This window comes from Lactuca sativa, chromosome 1 (genome assembly GCF_002870075.4).
Source record: "Lactuca sativa cultivar Salinas chromosome 1, Lsat_Salinas_v11, whole genome shotgun sequence".
In the NCBI taxonomy this organism is placed as follows: Eukaryota; Viridiplantae; Streptophyta; class Magnoliopsida; order Asterales; family Asteraceae; genus Lactuca; species Lactuca sativa.
In genome coordinates this window covers 16722436-16740069 of record NC_056623.2, presented here as the reverse complement: position 1 = coordinate 16740069, position 17634 = coordinate 16722436, and the positions used below count along the sequence as shown (strand labels likewise).

Sequence of the window (17634 nt, the reverse complement as noted above, 5' to 3'; positions counted from 1 at the left end):
GCATTAGCGACACCTTTTTTACCACAAAAAACAATATTCAGAAATCAGGTCTAGATTTTTTATTGGAATATAAAATAATGAAGATAATAAATGACAAACATAATATAATGAAATAATAGTTAACTTGTTTAACAGCAATATTTCCAATATTAAAAACACAAATGTATTAAAAAAAGGTTCAATAAATCAAAATGTTGACTAGTAGCAATCAAAACATAAAACTATCAAACTAAGTATTTGTCGAGGAAGAAATATGAAACTTGATTCCATATGAATTTTATATATAATCTATCTTCTTGTTCCAACTTATGAACAATTATCTATAACACGACCATGATACATCACATCATTTTTTTTTTTAAAATTTTGGGTTCAATTAGTCGCTTAGAACTGCCTGACACCCCCAAACGTTATCATAACACAAGTTTTCAAGAAATTGGAGCTAGGAGTCAAGAAGTATCAAGAGGATCAAAAGGATTACTCATATTTGAGTTTAAGGTAACATTTTGTTCTTGAAAGCACGTTTAAGCTCAAATGGTGAATTTGTTGAAGGGGTGAAACCTTGAAATGGAAGAAATTTATAGTAATGATGTTGTAGAAGCTTAGTGATCATGTTTCTAAAGTATTCTATGTCAAATTCATAGTTAAATTTATGTACATTAATAAGGGTGATCATGAACCCTAATTTGGTGAATTGTTAAATCATTGAAATTATGTTAATATTTGGATAAATTAAGGCATATAAATAAGTTATATGTGAAACATATTAGTTTTGATGCGGGAATATAGCCCATGAGGTTAAGCATGTACAAAATGACTTAAAAATTAACTATGGTACGCAAGTAGATGAATTTTTAATTAAATGGTATTTAGTTTATGTCTTAATGGATTAAGACATACGAGCCACTAGTTTATGGGATATGATTAATTTGCATATAATCTAGTTCATGAGCTTAATGGAAGTAAGTGAAACATGTTTGAGTTATAATACTCAAGAGTTATGTGGTTAATCGAGAGTTATTGGAGTTGTAGGGTGAACATCAACAAATTAGGAACGATTAAACCTAGTAGCCTTAGTGGTCGTAATATTATGGTTTGGGGAAATGTTAAATCACAATCATAATCTTCATGGACATAATATCACATGTGAACATTATCAGATTACGGTGGTAGACTTAGTGGCCATTATACGACTTGTTATGGATTAATCATGTTGAAAATAGTATCCAATGTCATTAACTATTTTGGTAATATTTTTAATAATAGCGGGATACTATTGAGTTGGCCTCATGACCCAAATAGCATAAGGAAATGGAGATAAATAAGTTGTTAATTTAATAGGGAATTAATAAATTAATTAGAAATTATTTTGGTAATTAATTAAAAGGTTTTAATTAGTTAAAGGGCTCGAATATTAATTAATCTAATAGATATTGGAATACTTCAGAAGCTCTTGGATTCATAAGGGTGGACGGTTTTGATAGGCTTCCTGGATACGAATATGACATGTTTGAATCAGATAAGAATTTATCCTAGAGTCCTAGGGAGGACAGTTTCATCCTTTTGCTTTTGGTGTTGCAGGTATGACTGCATTATAGGGTGCTAATTTGGGTCCTTCATCCATATCAACGAGCTAGCAGTTACGAGATCACAATCAAGCAATAAAGAGGTTAGTAGTTCTTTCCTTTTGTAAAATTTTAAAATAAGTTGCCATAACCAATAAAACCTTGATTCTAGGATGCATGTGCATTTAGGTAAATCTCTTGATTATTTCTGCTACCTTTGGATGGTGTAGTTGATGCTAAAAATCCCCAACAATTGTATCAAAGCCTAATTAGTTTTAGTTAATAGCACAAACTTTGTAAAAAATCAAAAAACAAAAGAAACCTGTTAAACGCAGCCGCGACGCGGTCGCCTGCTGGCCGCGGCGCGGCTGACGTATTTTTCAGATTTTAGGATTTTGATAGATTTCGAAAATATAGGGATAAGTTTCAATTTTAAAATATTATTTTAAGTGTTTAAATATGAATATTCAAATTTTGTATTTAATTTGATATATTATTTAATAGGAATTTAAATTTGAATATTTAATTAATTAAATTTGAATATAATTTAAACTTGAATTAAAATTTGGGTCTTAGCCTTGCTAATAGTTCATTTAGGGTTAAAAATCATTTTAAGGATAAATTCAAACTAACTAAACTTCTTTGTAGATGACAAATGACAACAATAATCCTCCTCCTCCTCCATCTCCTCTTCCCCCTCTTTAAACTCGAACTTCTCTCTCGTCTTGATCCTATCTATGGTTATTTCTCAGTTTATTATGTTGTTATAGAGTAACTTCTTGAGGTTCATTGTTATTGAGTTAAATGGAGTAAAGAAAGGTTTGACTTCCAAGACGCTTTATTTTATTGTGATTCTCTCTTTATATATATATATATATATATATATATATATATATATACACACACACACACACACACACACACCCTAAGTGGAGTTGGGTCTTCGCATTGTCATTATTATTTGTCATCATAAGGGGATTCTTGAGATATTCTAGAATATCTTTAGAGATTTAAAGAATCTCATCAAGAATCTTCCTTGGGGCATTCATTTCCTTGGTCGCTTCAGCAATCGCAGTAGAGAGTAACTGTAGAGTTGCTTGGTTGTTTTTGCGAAGACATTTGATTGTGGATTGGAGTTCAACATAACCCGCTTCATAAGCATTGTGGGTTTCATTAATCAAACTTCTCAGCTTCTTCTCGTATTCATGGGAGTCCGAATCAAGTTTCTCTTTCAGTCCATTGATATATTGTACAAAATCTTCTTCCCTCTTCAAAAAAGTTTCATGCTATTTCTTCATATGTTCATTAATGGCTTGCATCCCAAACTTAATGTGTAGAAGTATATGCTGATCTAATATTTTCTCATGTTCTTCAATGTTTGTCAGCCTTTTCACAATTGATTTTTCATCGGGAGGAATTTCTAGAGGTTCTTGTTCTCTTTGTAGGTTGGTGACATCACTGAGAATTTGATCGACTTGATCATTCAAAGTGAGAAATTCTTTTATTGACACTACAACCTTTTTCTTTGGCTTGGATTTAGTTGTTGGGGCACTGGATTCTTCGTCAGATAGTAACATCTGGAAGTTTTCGCCATCAACGTATTTATATACTTCATCTTTACTAAAGTCATAACCAAAGAGTGGTTCCTGAATTAGCTAAACTTTAGTGCTGTTGGATCCTTCAACATTCTTTTGTTTGTTCTCCGGTTATTTGGTGGTTTTTTTCCCTCAGCATGAGCTTCGGTGCCCTCATTTTCTCTTCTCGGAGTGTCTTCCATCATAGTCATCCAGTCTTGTACCTTCTTAAGATTATGTGCAATTTTTAGGTTGTTAAACCATGTTGCAAAGTAAATCGAGACATGATGTTCTAATTCTTTTCTTTGAATGGCCAACATAGATTTGGATTTTCATTCACGCACGACTATCTAAAAATGCTCAAACTTTCTGTTCTCCTCATTGGTTATAGGCACGAAGTTGGGCGAATCATCATCATCATTATTTTTAAATTCAATATTCAAACTAGTAACCTTCAGGGTGTCCCCTGGGTTCATGGATCCTCACATAATGGTGCTCCTCATGCCTATATTCCTTGGTCACAATGTTGATGATGAAGGATTTCCAGGACATCCTCGGTCACATTGGTCTAAAACCAAGTTCGGCCTCGGTCTTGTTCTGGAAAAAGTATCTAAAAAAGTACCTTGCAGTGAATTTTTTATTTTTTGTGTATGTGCAAGAGAAAGAAAAGTGGAGTTCAACTCATCGGGGGTAAAAACATGCAAGTTCCTTCTCCTGGAGACCTTAGGAGATTTTCCGACATCAGAATTCCTTTGGAATCCTGATTGGGCGTTGTCTCCACTTTCAGTTAAAACCGATACACTTTTTGTAACAGAGTGGATTGATAGAGTTTTTTTTGGGTGATTCAACGTTGAATCAAACATCAATCAGAGTCTTTTGAGAGATTTCTGTGTCTAGTTTGGCTTGCTTTTGGGAAAGGTGGGGTGGGAGTTTCATCTTTCTTTTTCTGAAGATGTTTAGTGATTCAGATGGAATTTGTTCTGCGGTGTCTCTATGTTCTTCGGTAAGAATTAGTTTTGCGGTATGGAGTGGTTCCTCATTAATGATGGGTTCTTCAATATGTTGAGTTTCTTCGGTTCCCTTGGGTTCTCTGATGCTTTTCTTCATAATCATTTTGCGTGTAGACTTCTTCTTTGTAAACGTTTTGATTTTCTTGGACTTAGGTTCGGGGACATACCTTTCAGATTGTGCTAAGGGGCTAGGCGGGGTAGAACTATAAGGTTGAATATACTTCATGGCCTCAATGTGGTCAGTGACCTTAGTGTCAGTAAGGCATGTCTCAGTCAAGATGTGATGTGGAAGTTTTATAGTGGGTCCAAAAATAGATTGATCTTTGGTAAGAGAATGCCTTTTTAAATCTCCGGATGCAAAGAAATTTGTATCATGGCCTAAGCTAACTGCAACCTCATTGTGTAAATCTCTGATGCAGAGTAACCAAAATCTTGTCGAAGTGAATTTGGTGAGGCTTTCTCGAGGTGTCTTTCTCCCAATGTATTGAATGAAATCACCCTATAGCATGGTTCCATAATCAACATGTACCCCCAGTAAAAATGCTCCAAAGAATGTCCAAGAACTGGTTGCTCATGGCATATGTTCCTCCAGTTCTTCTTGATAAACAATGGATGAGATAATGACATAGAAACTGCCAAACAGCTGGAAGTTTTTGTTGTATTAGGTGTCTAAGCCAATAACTAAATTAGTATAATCTTGAATTATTAGCAAAGTTCCTTTTGGGTTGCCCCCAAACCTAGTAATTGAGTGGAATGCTTTTTGGAGAGAGAAACTGGTTTATTAATTTATTATATATATAATAAATTAATTAGAAATCAAAATAAACAATTTATTAATATATTATATGAATAATATATTAATTAGAAATAGTATCATTTAATTAAAAATTTAATCAGAAATTAATTAGATTAATTAAAAGTGGAAGAACTAAAGGTGACAATGTTCAAAAGTTAAACATTGACCAATTCTAGAACCTCCATATGAGGGGGGATGGATTCTAGAAGGTCTTTAGGGTTTTTCTTAGGCAATAAGAAAGCCTAAGAGTTATTAGGGAGCAAGGAAAGGGGATAAATCTTATCTAAGGAAACCTACCTTATCCTAATACCCTTAGTCACCTATATAAATCCTCCTAAGGGTTCATAATTTTGTCCAACCCTTCTATAAGAGTGAGAACTATAAATTCTCATTCCCTTTCCTCTCTCCTCTTTAGCCTCCAATATGTTAGGGTTTGGGTGTAAGCCATTAGAGGCACGAGAGTTCTGTTGATTACTTTCTAAAACTAGATCAAGAAGGAATCATTATTTATTTACTACAATAAACAAAAAGTATGTATTTTTCTAATAACCCTTTAGTATTTTCGAAAATAGCAATGTACTTCTATGATTCTTGATATTCGATAGTTGTTTGCAAATCATAGTGAGAACATAGATCCTTTAGGGTGCATGTGAAATTGGGGTTTATTTTTTTCCGCCAAAAATTAGTTTTTGTAACATACAAAACCCTTCGGTGGTATTAGAGCCATTGTTTTTATTGATCTTGCACAAAGTTGATGTAGCATCCCAAAAATTTAACGTAAAATTTTCATTTTTAATTCAACCTTAAACACCATTTATCATTTTCAATCATTCAAAAGCATATCAAAGTAAAAATAGTTATTAGAGTACAATCCCAAAATCACAAAGTGCGGAAACATGGGTGGATGCGTTGTTATCAAGTCGGGCCTTTTCCTTTTGAACCAGAAGTACCTGAAACCATAACCATAAAACTATAAGCATAAAGCTTAGTGAGTTCCCCAAAATACCACATACCATACATACATACATCTATCGGGACCCGCCCATCATCGGACCTCGCCCGGTATATATCGGGCCCCGCCCGATATAGATCTGTCGTTATCATGCGATGGGCCCCGCCCAATACACTCATTAGGCCTCGCCTAGCATCGGGCCCTACATGGCATACACACAACACATACAACACATGCAAGAGTCACACAAACAATTAGCATACAAATAATAATAACCCATGGGCTGGAATTGGTGCCTTCGACCCTCCAAACACTGGGAGGAGACTCCCCTCAAACCGAGATAACCGAAACACACGCACTGCTGCTACCGGGTTCCTCACACTAAACACAACCAAATTATCCCTAGTCAATAGTTAAGATAATTCCCCATACTGCAAGGTCCAATTCAATCTCTATCATTATAATGGGTAAAAGACCATTTTATCCTTCTCATATCTGACCCAACAACTCATGGCCCAACTTCCAAAAGACCCAAGGCCCAAACGACCCAAAAATAGAACCTTACGAGTGCGCCCCGCGTATAAGACTCAAAACAGGGTGTTACAGTTGAATAGATCAAAATTAGGGTTTATAAAAACTAAACCGTAAGGAGGTATTTTTGAAAATTCCCTAGGGTTCTTGAAACCCTAGCCTCCACGCTTAGAATTTTCGAAATTTGTTAGGTTTTAGAAACCCTAGCCTCCTTAGCCCATTTTCGAAAATTAGGGAACCCTTTTAGGGTTTATCTAGTTTCCTTAATTGTTGTTTCAAAAGCCTTAAAATAGAATGAAAATTTGATAAACCTAAACCCTATTTTAAAAAATTTGGGGGTTTTGGATGATGATTAAATTTGAATTATTAATTGTTCAATCGTAAATAATTATTTGGTCCAAATTGATTAAATTAAATTAATTAATTTTTTAAGTAAAAGATAAAGATTAAATCAAAATTGGTTTATTTTTAAATTAAATTAATTTTATATTAATTTCAAAAATTTAAACTTAAACCTAGTATTTTAGAAAAGTTTTAAAATACAAATTATACTATATATAATTAAAAGATTAATATAATATATGTATAAGACAAGTCAATCAGATCGCTAGTATACCTCATTCACGAAGCCAAACTCTAAGAGGGGTATAAGGAAACTGCCTATAATATGGTAGTTGAATGGGTGTCCACTCTCACTCACCACTTCCTTTTTTTGGTGGAGGCTCATTAGCAGAACAGATCTGATAGGACATTAACTTCATTAAAAATAGAATGCAATTAAAGTACTAGAACTCTTTTATAAAATCCCACTATAGTTACGTTAGAAAAATGTGAAAAGTATGCTAATCAATGAAAACGCACATCATGCTTTATATGTCGTTAGTGGAGAGTGTGTGGTTAACCGACACATTAATAGGGACTATAAAGAGATATGATGGACATCTTGAAAATTATCATTGTTGATGGAGCGTGTGTGGTTTACCGACACATCAATGTGAGATGATAATGTTGGATAAGGTGTCTAAGTCCATAACTTATTTGGTATATACTTGACCCGACCCGGCATGGTCCATTTGGGTTGCATTTCATCCAAACTATTTATGGATAATTTTATGAGAGTTATACACATATGTTTATTAATATATTATAAGTTATAATATATTAATATGAAGTCATGTTATTTAATTAGTTTTAGTCTTAAATTAATTATGAATTAATTTAGAGATTAAAAAGAAGACTAATTAAATTGTGGGCTATGGGTTTTATATGTTGTGGGCTAACACTCATTTGTTAATGGGTTAGGCTTGTATGGAAGTCCATGGATGATCCATGGAGCTTTTAACCCATGGATCCTTGGGAAAGGAAAGGTCATGGGTTATTAGGGTTTCACCCTAATCATGTACACTATATAAGCATGCGTATGTTGCATGAAATAGCCACTAGTGGCACTAGTTGTGTGAGACTTTGTGTGTGGCCGATTTTATAGTGTGTATACACTCTCTCAAAGTTTTCCAAGAGTTTGTGGTGATTTGTGATTCCATTTGAGGCATTCACACTATTGGTGCTTGGCCCTCAAACTCCTTAGGATTCAAACTCATCATCAAAAAGGTATGTAATCTCATCTAATTCTTTTATGTTTAAAAGTACCCCATGCCATGTTAGATAGGTTATGAACCTTGGAAAATTATTATTTTGTATGTATTTAGACAAACATAGATCCAAGGTTTATTAGGGTTGCATGCACACTTAGGAAGTGTTAGATTGCTCAAAACCCAACAGATAAATCACATCAAGGTTGTCAAGCGGGTTTGCATGGTTATTCACATCTCATTTGTGATCCTCGGCATGCCAGTCACAAAACTGAGAGCATAATTCGATTAAACATGCCGTTGATGAGAATAAATGAATCTCAAAAGATCTAGGACTTTCATAAGATTGGAATTGGTAAAAGGCTTACCTACCAAAAATAGATTCGAATTTGATTATGACATCCCTATTCAAAGTTCGAATCGAAATTATGGATCCTAACCTTCGTTTAAATTTATGGGTTAATAATTAAGGATTAAAATCAACTAACTTGAATTCTCCTTTTCCCCTATTTTAAAATATCTTATGAAGATAGAAATGGTCTTCCTTATTCTAAAGGAAATAGTTTTCCTCAATCTTCTATAGATGATCTTCATTTTTAAGTCAAGGTGAAATTGTTTTCCTTTCCTTAGGAAATGATGGAACTAGACGTCATCTCCCTTCAAATCTCCTTGTAACGACCCAAAAATCAAGGGTAAAAATTTCATTTTTATTATAGTCAAAACATATATATCTTTTAAATCCAATTATTCAAAAAACATTGCTAATTAAAAACATTTATCAGAGTTCATCCCAAAATCACATGTTGCGGAAACACGGTTGTGTGCGTTGCGATCAAGCATGACCCTTCCTTTCAAAACCAACGATACCTGAGACCATAAACAAAACTGTAAGCACAAAGCTTAGTGAGTTCCCCATAACATACTCCACACAATCCACAGAATCACATAACCATGTTAGTCATATAAGCTACATAAGACACATCGACCACATAAGCATGCATGTAAACATATAAGGATGCCATGGAAACCCTCTAAGGTCTTACACCGGGTGCCATTGGAACCCCCACATGGTCTTAGCCCACTGCCATGGGAACCCCCACATGGTCTTAACTAACTGCCATATAAACCATACATAGAAACATATAAGGATGCCCTGGAAACCCTCCAAGGTCTTACACCGGGTGCCATTGGAACCCCCACATGGTATTAGCCTGCTGCCATGGGAACCCCCACATGGTCTTATATATAAGTATAATTGCCTCGGGAACCCCCCCGGGGTCTTCCATGCAAGTATCACAAAGACAACTAGCATACCAAATACCACATAATCAACTAGCATACCACATATAACTAATTTTCATGGGAACCCCCACATGGTCTTCACATAAATACATAATGTATCGATAGCACATCCACAATAATCATCACAACTAGATAAATGGGCCGGCCTTGGTGCCTTCGACCCATTGGTATGGTGAGGAGACTCACCTCACACTGCTAAAGTCCCACGAATAAATCTCTGGCTACTGGCTGACCAATCCCCAAACTGCCAATCACCAAGACAATACCCAATAAAACAAACCCAAGTCCTTTCATAATAGCTAAAGAGTCTTCCCTTACTAGTGGGCCTAATGTCCATATCCAAAACTATTAATGGGCCACATGGCCCAGTAAGGCCCAACCAAAACAACTATGGCCCCAAAACACCAAAATCAGCCCAAAACTATAAAAGGAGTCCAAACCCAACGTTAAATACGGCCCAATGGCTTACGGGCCCAAAAAAAAGTCCAAAACCCATTTGAGTGCATACGCCTTACGTACTACTCCAAGACACTCAGTGCACTAATTCCTTAAGCAATGCACTGCGTACATTCTATTACACACGACGTACAAGTCAAACATGCCCAAATGACCATTAAGCTCTTAATGCTTGGGAGTTTAACGTCCAACTTTAGATCTGAGTCCATTAAGATGTCTTAAGGTATAAAGTTGGCAACTTTATGCCTTTGCATGCTCTATATGCTCCCCACAACCCTTTACAACCCATTAAGACATTTCCAAGGGTCTTAACTCATGCATGAGGTCAAAACACCCATCAAGATTGCATTTTTATGGTATGAATGAACTAAGGGACCTCATATCTACTTTTCCTAAGCTCTGGAGTTGCTCAAACTCCCAAGAGGTGACTTATGAACCCAAAAGAGGAAAATATAGCAAACCCTAGCTCATTCTAATGAATAAGATGGCAATAGTAAGACATTATACCTCCAGAAGCTCCTCAAGATGAACTAGGTGCAGGATCTTGAAGCTCAATGCCACACCAAGCTTGCTCACTAACTTCTTCGTCTTGAATAATCTCTAAAATGGCCACAACTACACTTTTTAAGCTCAAGAACACTCTCATAAGGAAATATGGGGTAAACGGGCGAAATGAGGCTATGTAGGCTGATTAGGGTTTGGTCCAAGAGGCTTAAGGATGAATAAATAGGTCTCAAGTTCGGGTTTTAGGGTTTTGTTCTTTTGTCGTGTATGCCTCGTGTACCTACATGTACGCCCATCATACTCAATATTCATTTGCGATCCTTCCTCCATAGTACGCTAAGCATACACTTAGGTACGCCCAACGTACAAAAGGGACCATTTTTGCCAAATTAAATCATTTCAATGGGTTAGAACACTTTACCTGATTTGGAGTGTTACAAATCTCCCCGAAATCTGTCCTTACCTTCCCCAGCACATCCAACAATCTGGTCAATACCTCCACAATCCGGAATAAATACAATCTTCCCAAGGTAACCGATACCAATCCTAAAAGGACTTACCAACCTGAAAAGGAACGAACCTTAAACCCTATTGCATAAAACTACCTCTACCCTTCTGAAACTCAAAACTTCAAATTGACCTAGCTTCCCGACAACTGCCCACACTAAACCATCATCGAACGTATTCCATAAGAAAACCAACCTAAACAGAATACTTTCCACCCGTAATACCTTGAGGCTTCCAAAAGAACAAAATCACCAGTCAAATGCGGCTACAGAACGCTCACTTGTCAGGCGGCTCAAATAATCCTTCGAGTAAAAGATTCATCCCTGTAACGGTTAGACTCAAACGAGAGCTGCGCAACAGGGTCTAATCAGCCACTCTGAGATTATTTAATCCAAATGTAAACAACTCCGCATGTACCCCGAATAACAAGCAATTCTACACATGAATCTCAATCACTAAACCCACTTCAACTCTTCCTGCTAGCACCTGTTGCTTTTTAGAAGTAGCCGAGACCTCCGTGGTCCCAACTTGTTTGCCCACTACCTGAAACACCGGACACCTAACCGATTGCTGAGCCAAAAGACACACACAGAACAGTCCTACGCGTCTCCTGAAAAGAAAACCGACTAAAAGGACTTGATTACATACCTAGCCATCAAACTTCTGCTAACTGTATGAATGCTACATGAACCACTGCAGTCTCATCTCCTACCCGGTCTTTAACAACCCATATTTTCCTCACTTCAAACATGCTATGGCTCCTTCACGGATAAAAGCAACTCAAGGCACATCATAGTAACTCGAACTGCCATCAACTAAATCCATCCATTACTCTTGAACCCTGCGATTGATGAGCTCAACGTATAAATATCTCCATCCATATTCCGCTGGAATGAAAAATCATGCACAATACATGCGCGATACCCAACTCGAGATCTTACCCAAAACTGATTCGATAAACACTCATAACCCAACATCTACGAATCTGCACATGTATCTCACACCACGTCCTCCTATTTACCAATCCCTTTACCTAACCGATTGATTGGTATACCCAAACTATCTTCGAGACTTCCAATCTCGCACATGGTCCAACCACCAAGTTCCCAAGAGTTAACAACTAGGCTACCCAGCCTGAACCCCTCTGCGTCACACACTGGTTACCTGCATGTCCTGCAACTCAAGATCCAACCCTTGACTCAATAGTCTCTACCAGTTCCAACCTGAATTTCCATAATCACCCAAGCTCGCCCACGGATCCCAAAGACCCTCATCCTAGAACGGAGAATAATTCCTTGACAACCCTGGTCGGCGTGCCCCAAAGCACAAGCTGATCCCCCTTCCATGCGTGTGACCTACTCACAACCTTGCGAAGTGGCCCACCCTGGTCTAAGTCATCTGAACAAATCCATGAATGTCATGGCTACCCCGCAGTCTTTCTGCACTTTCCCCACTTGCTGGACGCTTGTGAATGCTACGACTCCCCCACAGTCTTACAACACCTTCCACACTATCTGATTGCCTGTGAATGCTATGGCTACCCCTGTAGTCTTACAACACTTTCCATAGTATCTGACCGCTTGTGAATGTTACGGCTACCCCGCAGTCTTACAGCACTTCCCACACTATCTGACTACTATTGAATGCTATGACTCCCCCGTAGTCTTACAACACTTTCACCCCAACTGACCATTATTGAACGTTACGCCCCCATCAGTCTTACAACACTTTCGCCCTAACGTACCAGTTTGAATGCTACGGCTCCCCCACAATCTTACAACACTTTTTCCTTAACACAACCGTAGCCCAATGCCTTACCCCTAATCTATCAATTCGAATCGCACACAGAGTCGAGCACGCACTCAATCAAACACCCAAACTGAACTCAATTCATGACCGGAACCCCCACCTGATTCCCTAAATTCTGCTATCAAGCACCAAGAAGATGTGATTCATATGCTAGGGAGTTTTACCGAACTCCCAAATCATACAACCCCCAAACCAAATAGTCGCTTAGGCCACCTTCCTCCCTGAAGGGGATGTGAAACTCATCCTAGTTTCATAATCGCTCTTGCTCCTGAATACCTGAATGATTCTCCCCCACTTCGATCCGACAAGTACTCGCAGCACACTAGAATTTAAGGATTTACCCAATCCTTCTTACCCCCTAACGATATGCTGACAACCCGTGCCTACAAATGCTATTGTTCCATCACTAACCATCCCAAAAAGACTGCACAATCCCTGAAGATCTGCTGAACACTTTGTGAAGCCCAACAACACTATTGATCCAAATACTTTAGATGATACTACACCCAACACTTGCAATCCTCAGAGTTGATGCCCAAACTAAGGGGTTGTTTGTTAACCTCTTATTGCGTCTTAATAAGAGGCAAATCTGAATCTGTCCCATTTAGATCATTTGTTTACTACTTATTTTGGCATCTAAATTTGAATATTTGATCTGATTCGGTAAGACATACATCTGTGTCTGAAAAACAAAATTAAAACATGTGTTCCCTCTTTACCCTTTTCTTTATTCTTTCCATCAAACATATACACACAGACCTTCCATAGACGCTGACCTTGCTTCCCTCATCCTTCCTTCGATGTCTCTACCCTCTCTGAACTTGGATTTTCATCCGATCCCTTTCCCTCCCAATATAATCTGACTACCTGAAATCCTTCGCTAGACATTTCGCCTCCATCAGGCGCCACCATAGCCACTGCCATCACTGCCGTTCGTATCTCCGACGACATCTTCCCATACCTCCGGTGCTAGTCTTTAACACCTTCTATGCCACCCTCACACAGCAGAGGTGCCTTCAGGTATGTAAAATCTTCAGTTTTTCCTTTATTCTCTCCCGAGATAAGATGAAATTATTCGATTTCTAGCTGAAATCAATGCTTTCTTACTAAATTGGTAATGAAATCAATGCTCTCTTATATTGGTTTTAGAATGAGCTAACACCATGGATGTGGGTCGATTCATTTTAGTTCAAATGGAGCCATTGAACCGGCTAGATACAGGAACATGGGGTACAATGGATGTTGGTTTAGGTTATTGTATTGTTGCAACAGTAGCTTAACTCGATCAGCTTAACCTGATCGGCTTGGTTCGAATGGAGCCATTTTGCATGTTTTTTTATTGGAAATTTTCTATATCTATATTATAACGTAAGTTGGTTGCTATTATTATATTTACCTATACTTTGGTTTAAGCTAAAAAAATGCATTTTAGGACCATTTGTGAATATTAAACAAGTACAAATTGTTTGTCATAAGTCAATTTTGTATGTAAAATAATAATATAATTGGGAGGTTTGTATATGTGTTTGTATGGAATGTACCAAAACTTGGAATTTTAGGTGAAAAGGGGTAAAATGGTTAATTTTTAAGGGTAAATGTTTATATTTAAATGTGATTTCCTTAAAAAAAATTTATGGTTTTATTAATATTTATTATAACTTTTAAACAAAAGGGTAAAATGGTCACTTTTATTTTTCAGCACAACAATTCAGATCTTAAAAATTCAGATCTTAAAAATTCAGATCTTAAAAATTCAGACCCTCTTAGAAATGCAGACCTCTTAAACATTCAGATGTTAAAAGTTCAGATGCTACCAAACATCCCCTAAAACCTCAATAATGGACCACCTCCCTAGTCGCCCCTAAACGCCAATCAACATGTCTAGAAAGACTATTGAATCTTAATGATACGGAAGAGTTAACCTGTTGAATCCTGACCATAAACCCTCCACACAACGCCCCTGAACCTATCTTGACTACCACCCAACATGCAACTGAACACTTGGAGCTCGCTATACGAGAAATGACCCTTCGATAACCCACTAATGATTCATAGCATGCAAAAGATGTAAGATACTCCCCAAAGATACAACCCAACGATGACATAATCACAACTCAAAGATAACGCAAAACCAAAATACTATAAGATTCCAGGCAATAAGAAACCAATAGCATGAGAAAGATTCGTAAACGATAACACACCCACTGAACCACCTGTTGGAGCACTGGCTTCCCTTGCCTCCCCAGGGAATAATCTCTACTGACATGATCAACCTGATACGCTCGTAGCAACCCATACTTATGGATTGAAAAGCTCCATGGTGCCTTTCTCGCATGCGCTACACCAACTCCGACCCTGCTGGCCTATCCACCCGTGTTCAGAAATCTTGGGTCTCTTCCCGAGTCCCTCCACTAAATGCACCTGACCGGGTCCTCTATCCCCGAGGTACCTGAAATATATCTCCCACCCTCAGACTCTTGATTTCATATGATTTAGGGTCTGGCACCCTGGCACCTTCACCAGCTCAATCGTCAACAGTTAAACTGCAATAGCTGGAGTAAACTCTGCCCTAATTCGGGCTACAAACTACTCCCAAAACATAGTATCCAATCCCGAAAGCGCAATAGATCGCACAATCAATCCCCAACAACTCCTTTCCGCCCAATACAAGAGATCTAAGGCGAACTGAACCTTAGCTCCTAAGGGGTAGGGACTAGTGCAGAAAACACTTTCCATCTCCTTAGTTCAATGCGAAATCAAATCCTGGCAGTCCTTCCTCTAATTGGCTCACCGTCAGAGATGGGACCAAGCCTTGGTCTTTCCCCATGCGTGCTCATCCTCATTTTGCAAAGCAGCTATTCCTACTATCAGAGCATAACCAAGAATTCTCCTTCCCATAAGCTTCTTAGTTTCTCCAAGACTCTCACCGATTCGAGTATGGATCCTGTGCTTTCACTAGTACGGGCCCAATACTACCGTCCACACCTATCCATACTTTCCTCAATAATCCTCCTGAATCCTCTAAGTCACCTACTCCACTGATGCACCAAATATCTGCTAAAAAACAGCACGATACCCACCGAAGTAACTCCTAGGCTCCCAACCTCACCGAACCACCCCACTAACTCCCTGGAGCATATCCTAGACTTTCCTAGGTTCCCAAACTCACCCTGCCATCAGCTGTTGATGAACTCCCCATGATGCCAGCCATCCACCTCCTGAATATCGTTACATTCACTTAGTAGCTAACTCCCATCATTCAAGAGTTCCACAAAGCACAAAGCAAGCAGCATTCATGTAGTAACTCTCCAACCCATGAACTATCATAGAACATTCAACCAATATACCACAACTCTTGCTATCCACATCCACCCTCACTGCGTGCTGCCTTATGCATACAAATTATACACAAAATAGGATCTAATAGACTGTCGAATGATAGACTCTACCCTAGGACCACAACTAGACAAGGAACAGGAAATAAGGCCAAATCAATTATTCTAAGGCTATAAGATCCTAGCCGTATATAATTTTTAAAGCATACACTTAGCAGTTACTAATACCAATAGTCATTCCCATTCCAACATAGCATCCAATATCCCTAACGCTACAAGCATCACATATCAGGCCGATCTATTACTGACTAATCAGCACTAGCATGTAAGTCTACCAGCTCATACAACATACATACATAGGAATCTCAACTAGCCCTAACTAGCATGCGATTCATAGATTCATAAATTAAGTCATAGTAGACAACATATATGGGTATTCTGTGGAAAACTTACTTTAGCTCAGCCGATTGCATGCACCACACCCTTTCTTGTCTTAGAAAACTCTTTCCTTGAAAACATTTTTCTTTTGAAAACCTTACAAATCCTCAGTTTGAGCTTAGACACACCCGAGAGTATGTCTGAATACCTCAAACCAAGGCTCTGATACCAACTTGTAACGACCCAAAAATCAAGGGAAAAAATTTCATTTTTATTATAGTCAAAACACAGATATATTTTAAATCCAAGTATTCCAAAAACATTGCTAATTAAAAACATTTATCATAGTTCATCCCAAAATCACATGTTGCGGAAACACAGGTGTGTGTGTTGTGATCAAGCCGGACCCTTCCTTTCAAAACCAAGGATACCTGAAACCATAAACAAAACTGTAAGCACGAAGCTTAGTGAGTTCCCCATAAAATACCCCACACAATCCACATAATCACATAACCATATCAGCCATATAAGCTACATAAGCCACATCAACCACATAAGCCATGCATGCAAACATATAAGGATGCCTTGGAAACCCTCCAAGGTCTTACATCGGGTGCCATAGGAACCCTCACATGGTCTTAGCTTGGAATGCGATGGGAATCCCCAAATGGTGTTATATCCAACTGCCTCGAGACCCCCTGGGGTCTTCCATTCAAGCATCACAAAGATAACTAGCATACCAAATACCACACAATCAACTAGCATACCATATATAACTAATTGCCACGGGAGCCCCCGCATGGTCTTCATATAAATACATAATATATCGATAGCACATCCTCAATAATCATCACAACTAGATAAATGGGTCAGTCTTGGTCCCTTCGACCCATTGGTATGGTGAGGAGACTCACCTCGCACTGCTGAAGTCTCACGAATAAATCTCTAGCTACTGGTTGACCGATCCCCGAACTGTCAATCATCAAGAAAAAACCCAATTAACCAGTCCCAAGTCTTTTCATAAATGGTCCAAGAGTCTTCCGTTGCTTATGGGCCCAAAGTCCATATCCAAAACAATTAATGGGCCACATGGCCCAGTAAGGCCCAACAAAAACAACTATGGCCCAAAACTCAAAAAGCAGTCCAAACCCAACGGTAAATAAGGCCCAATGGCTTACGGGTCCAAAACAAAGCCCCAAACCCATTTGAGTGTGTATGCCTTGCGTACCACTTTGTTACGCTCAGCGTACTAGTTCCTTAAGCAGTACGCACTACGTACATGCTACTACGCGCGACGTACAAGTCAGACATGCACAAACGACCATT

The 17634-nt window shown here is 38.1% G+C and overlaps 1 protein-coding gene across 1 annotated transcript in view; it reads right to left on the bottom strand.

Annotated features, from left to right (window-relative positions):
• Positions 1-3994: 3994 nt before the first annotated feature.
• Positions 3995-17634, bottom strand: part of LOC122196485 (NAD(P)H-quinone oxidoreductase chain 4, chloroplastic) — a 29366-nt gene continuing 15726 nt past the window's right edge. Inside the window, exon 4 of the mRNA XM_042899210.2 lies at positions 3995-4648. Within this exon, the coding sequence (XP_042755144.2) occupies positions 3995-4648 (654 nt within the window). The remainder of the gene's footprint in view (positions 4649-17634) is intronic.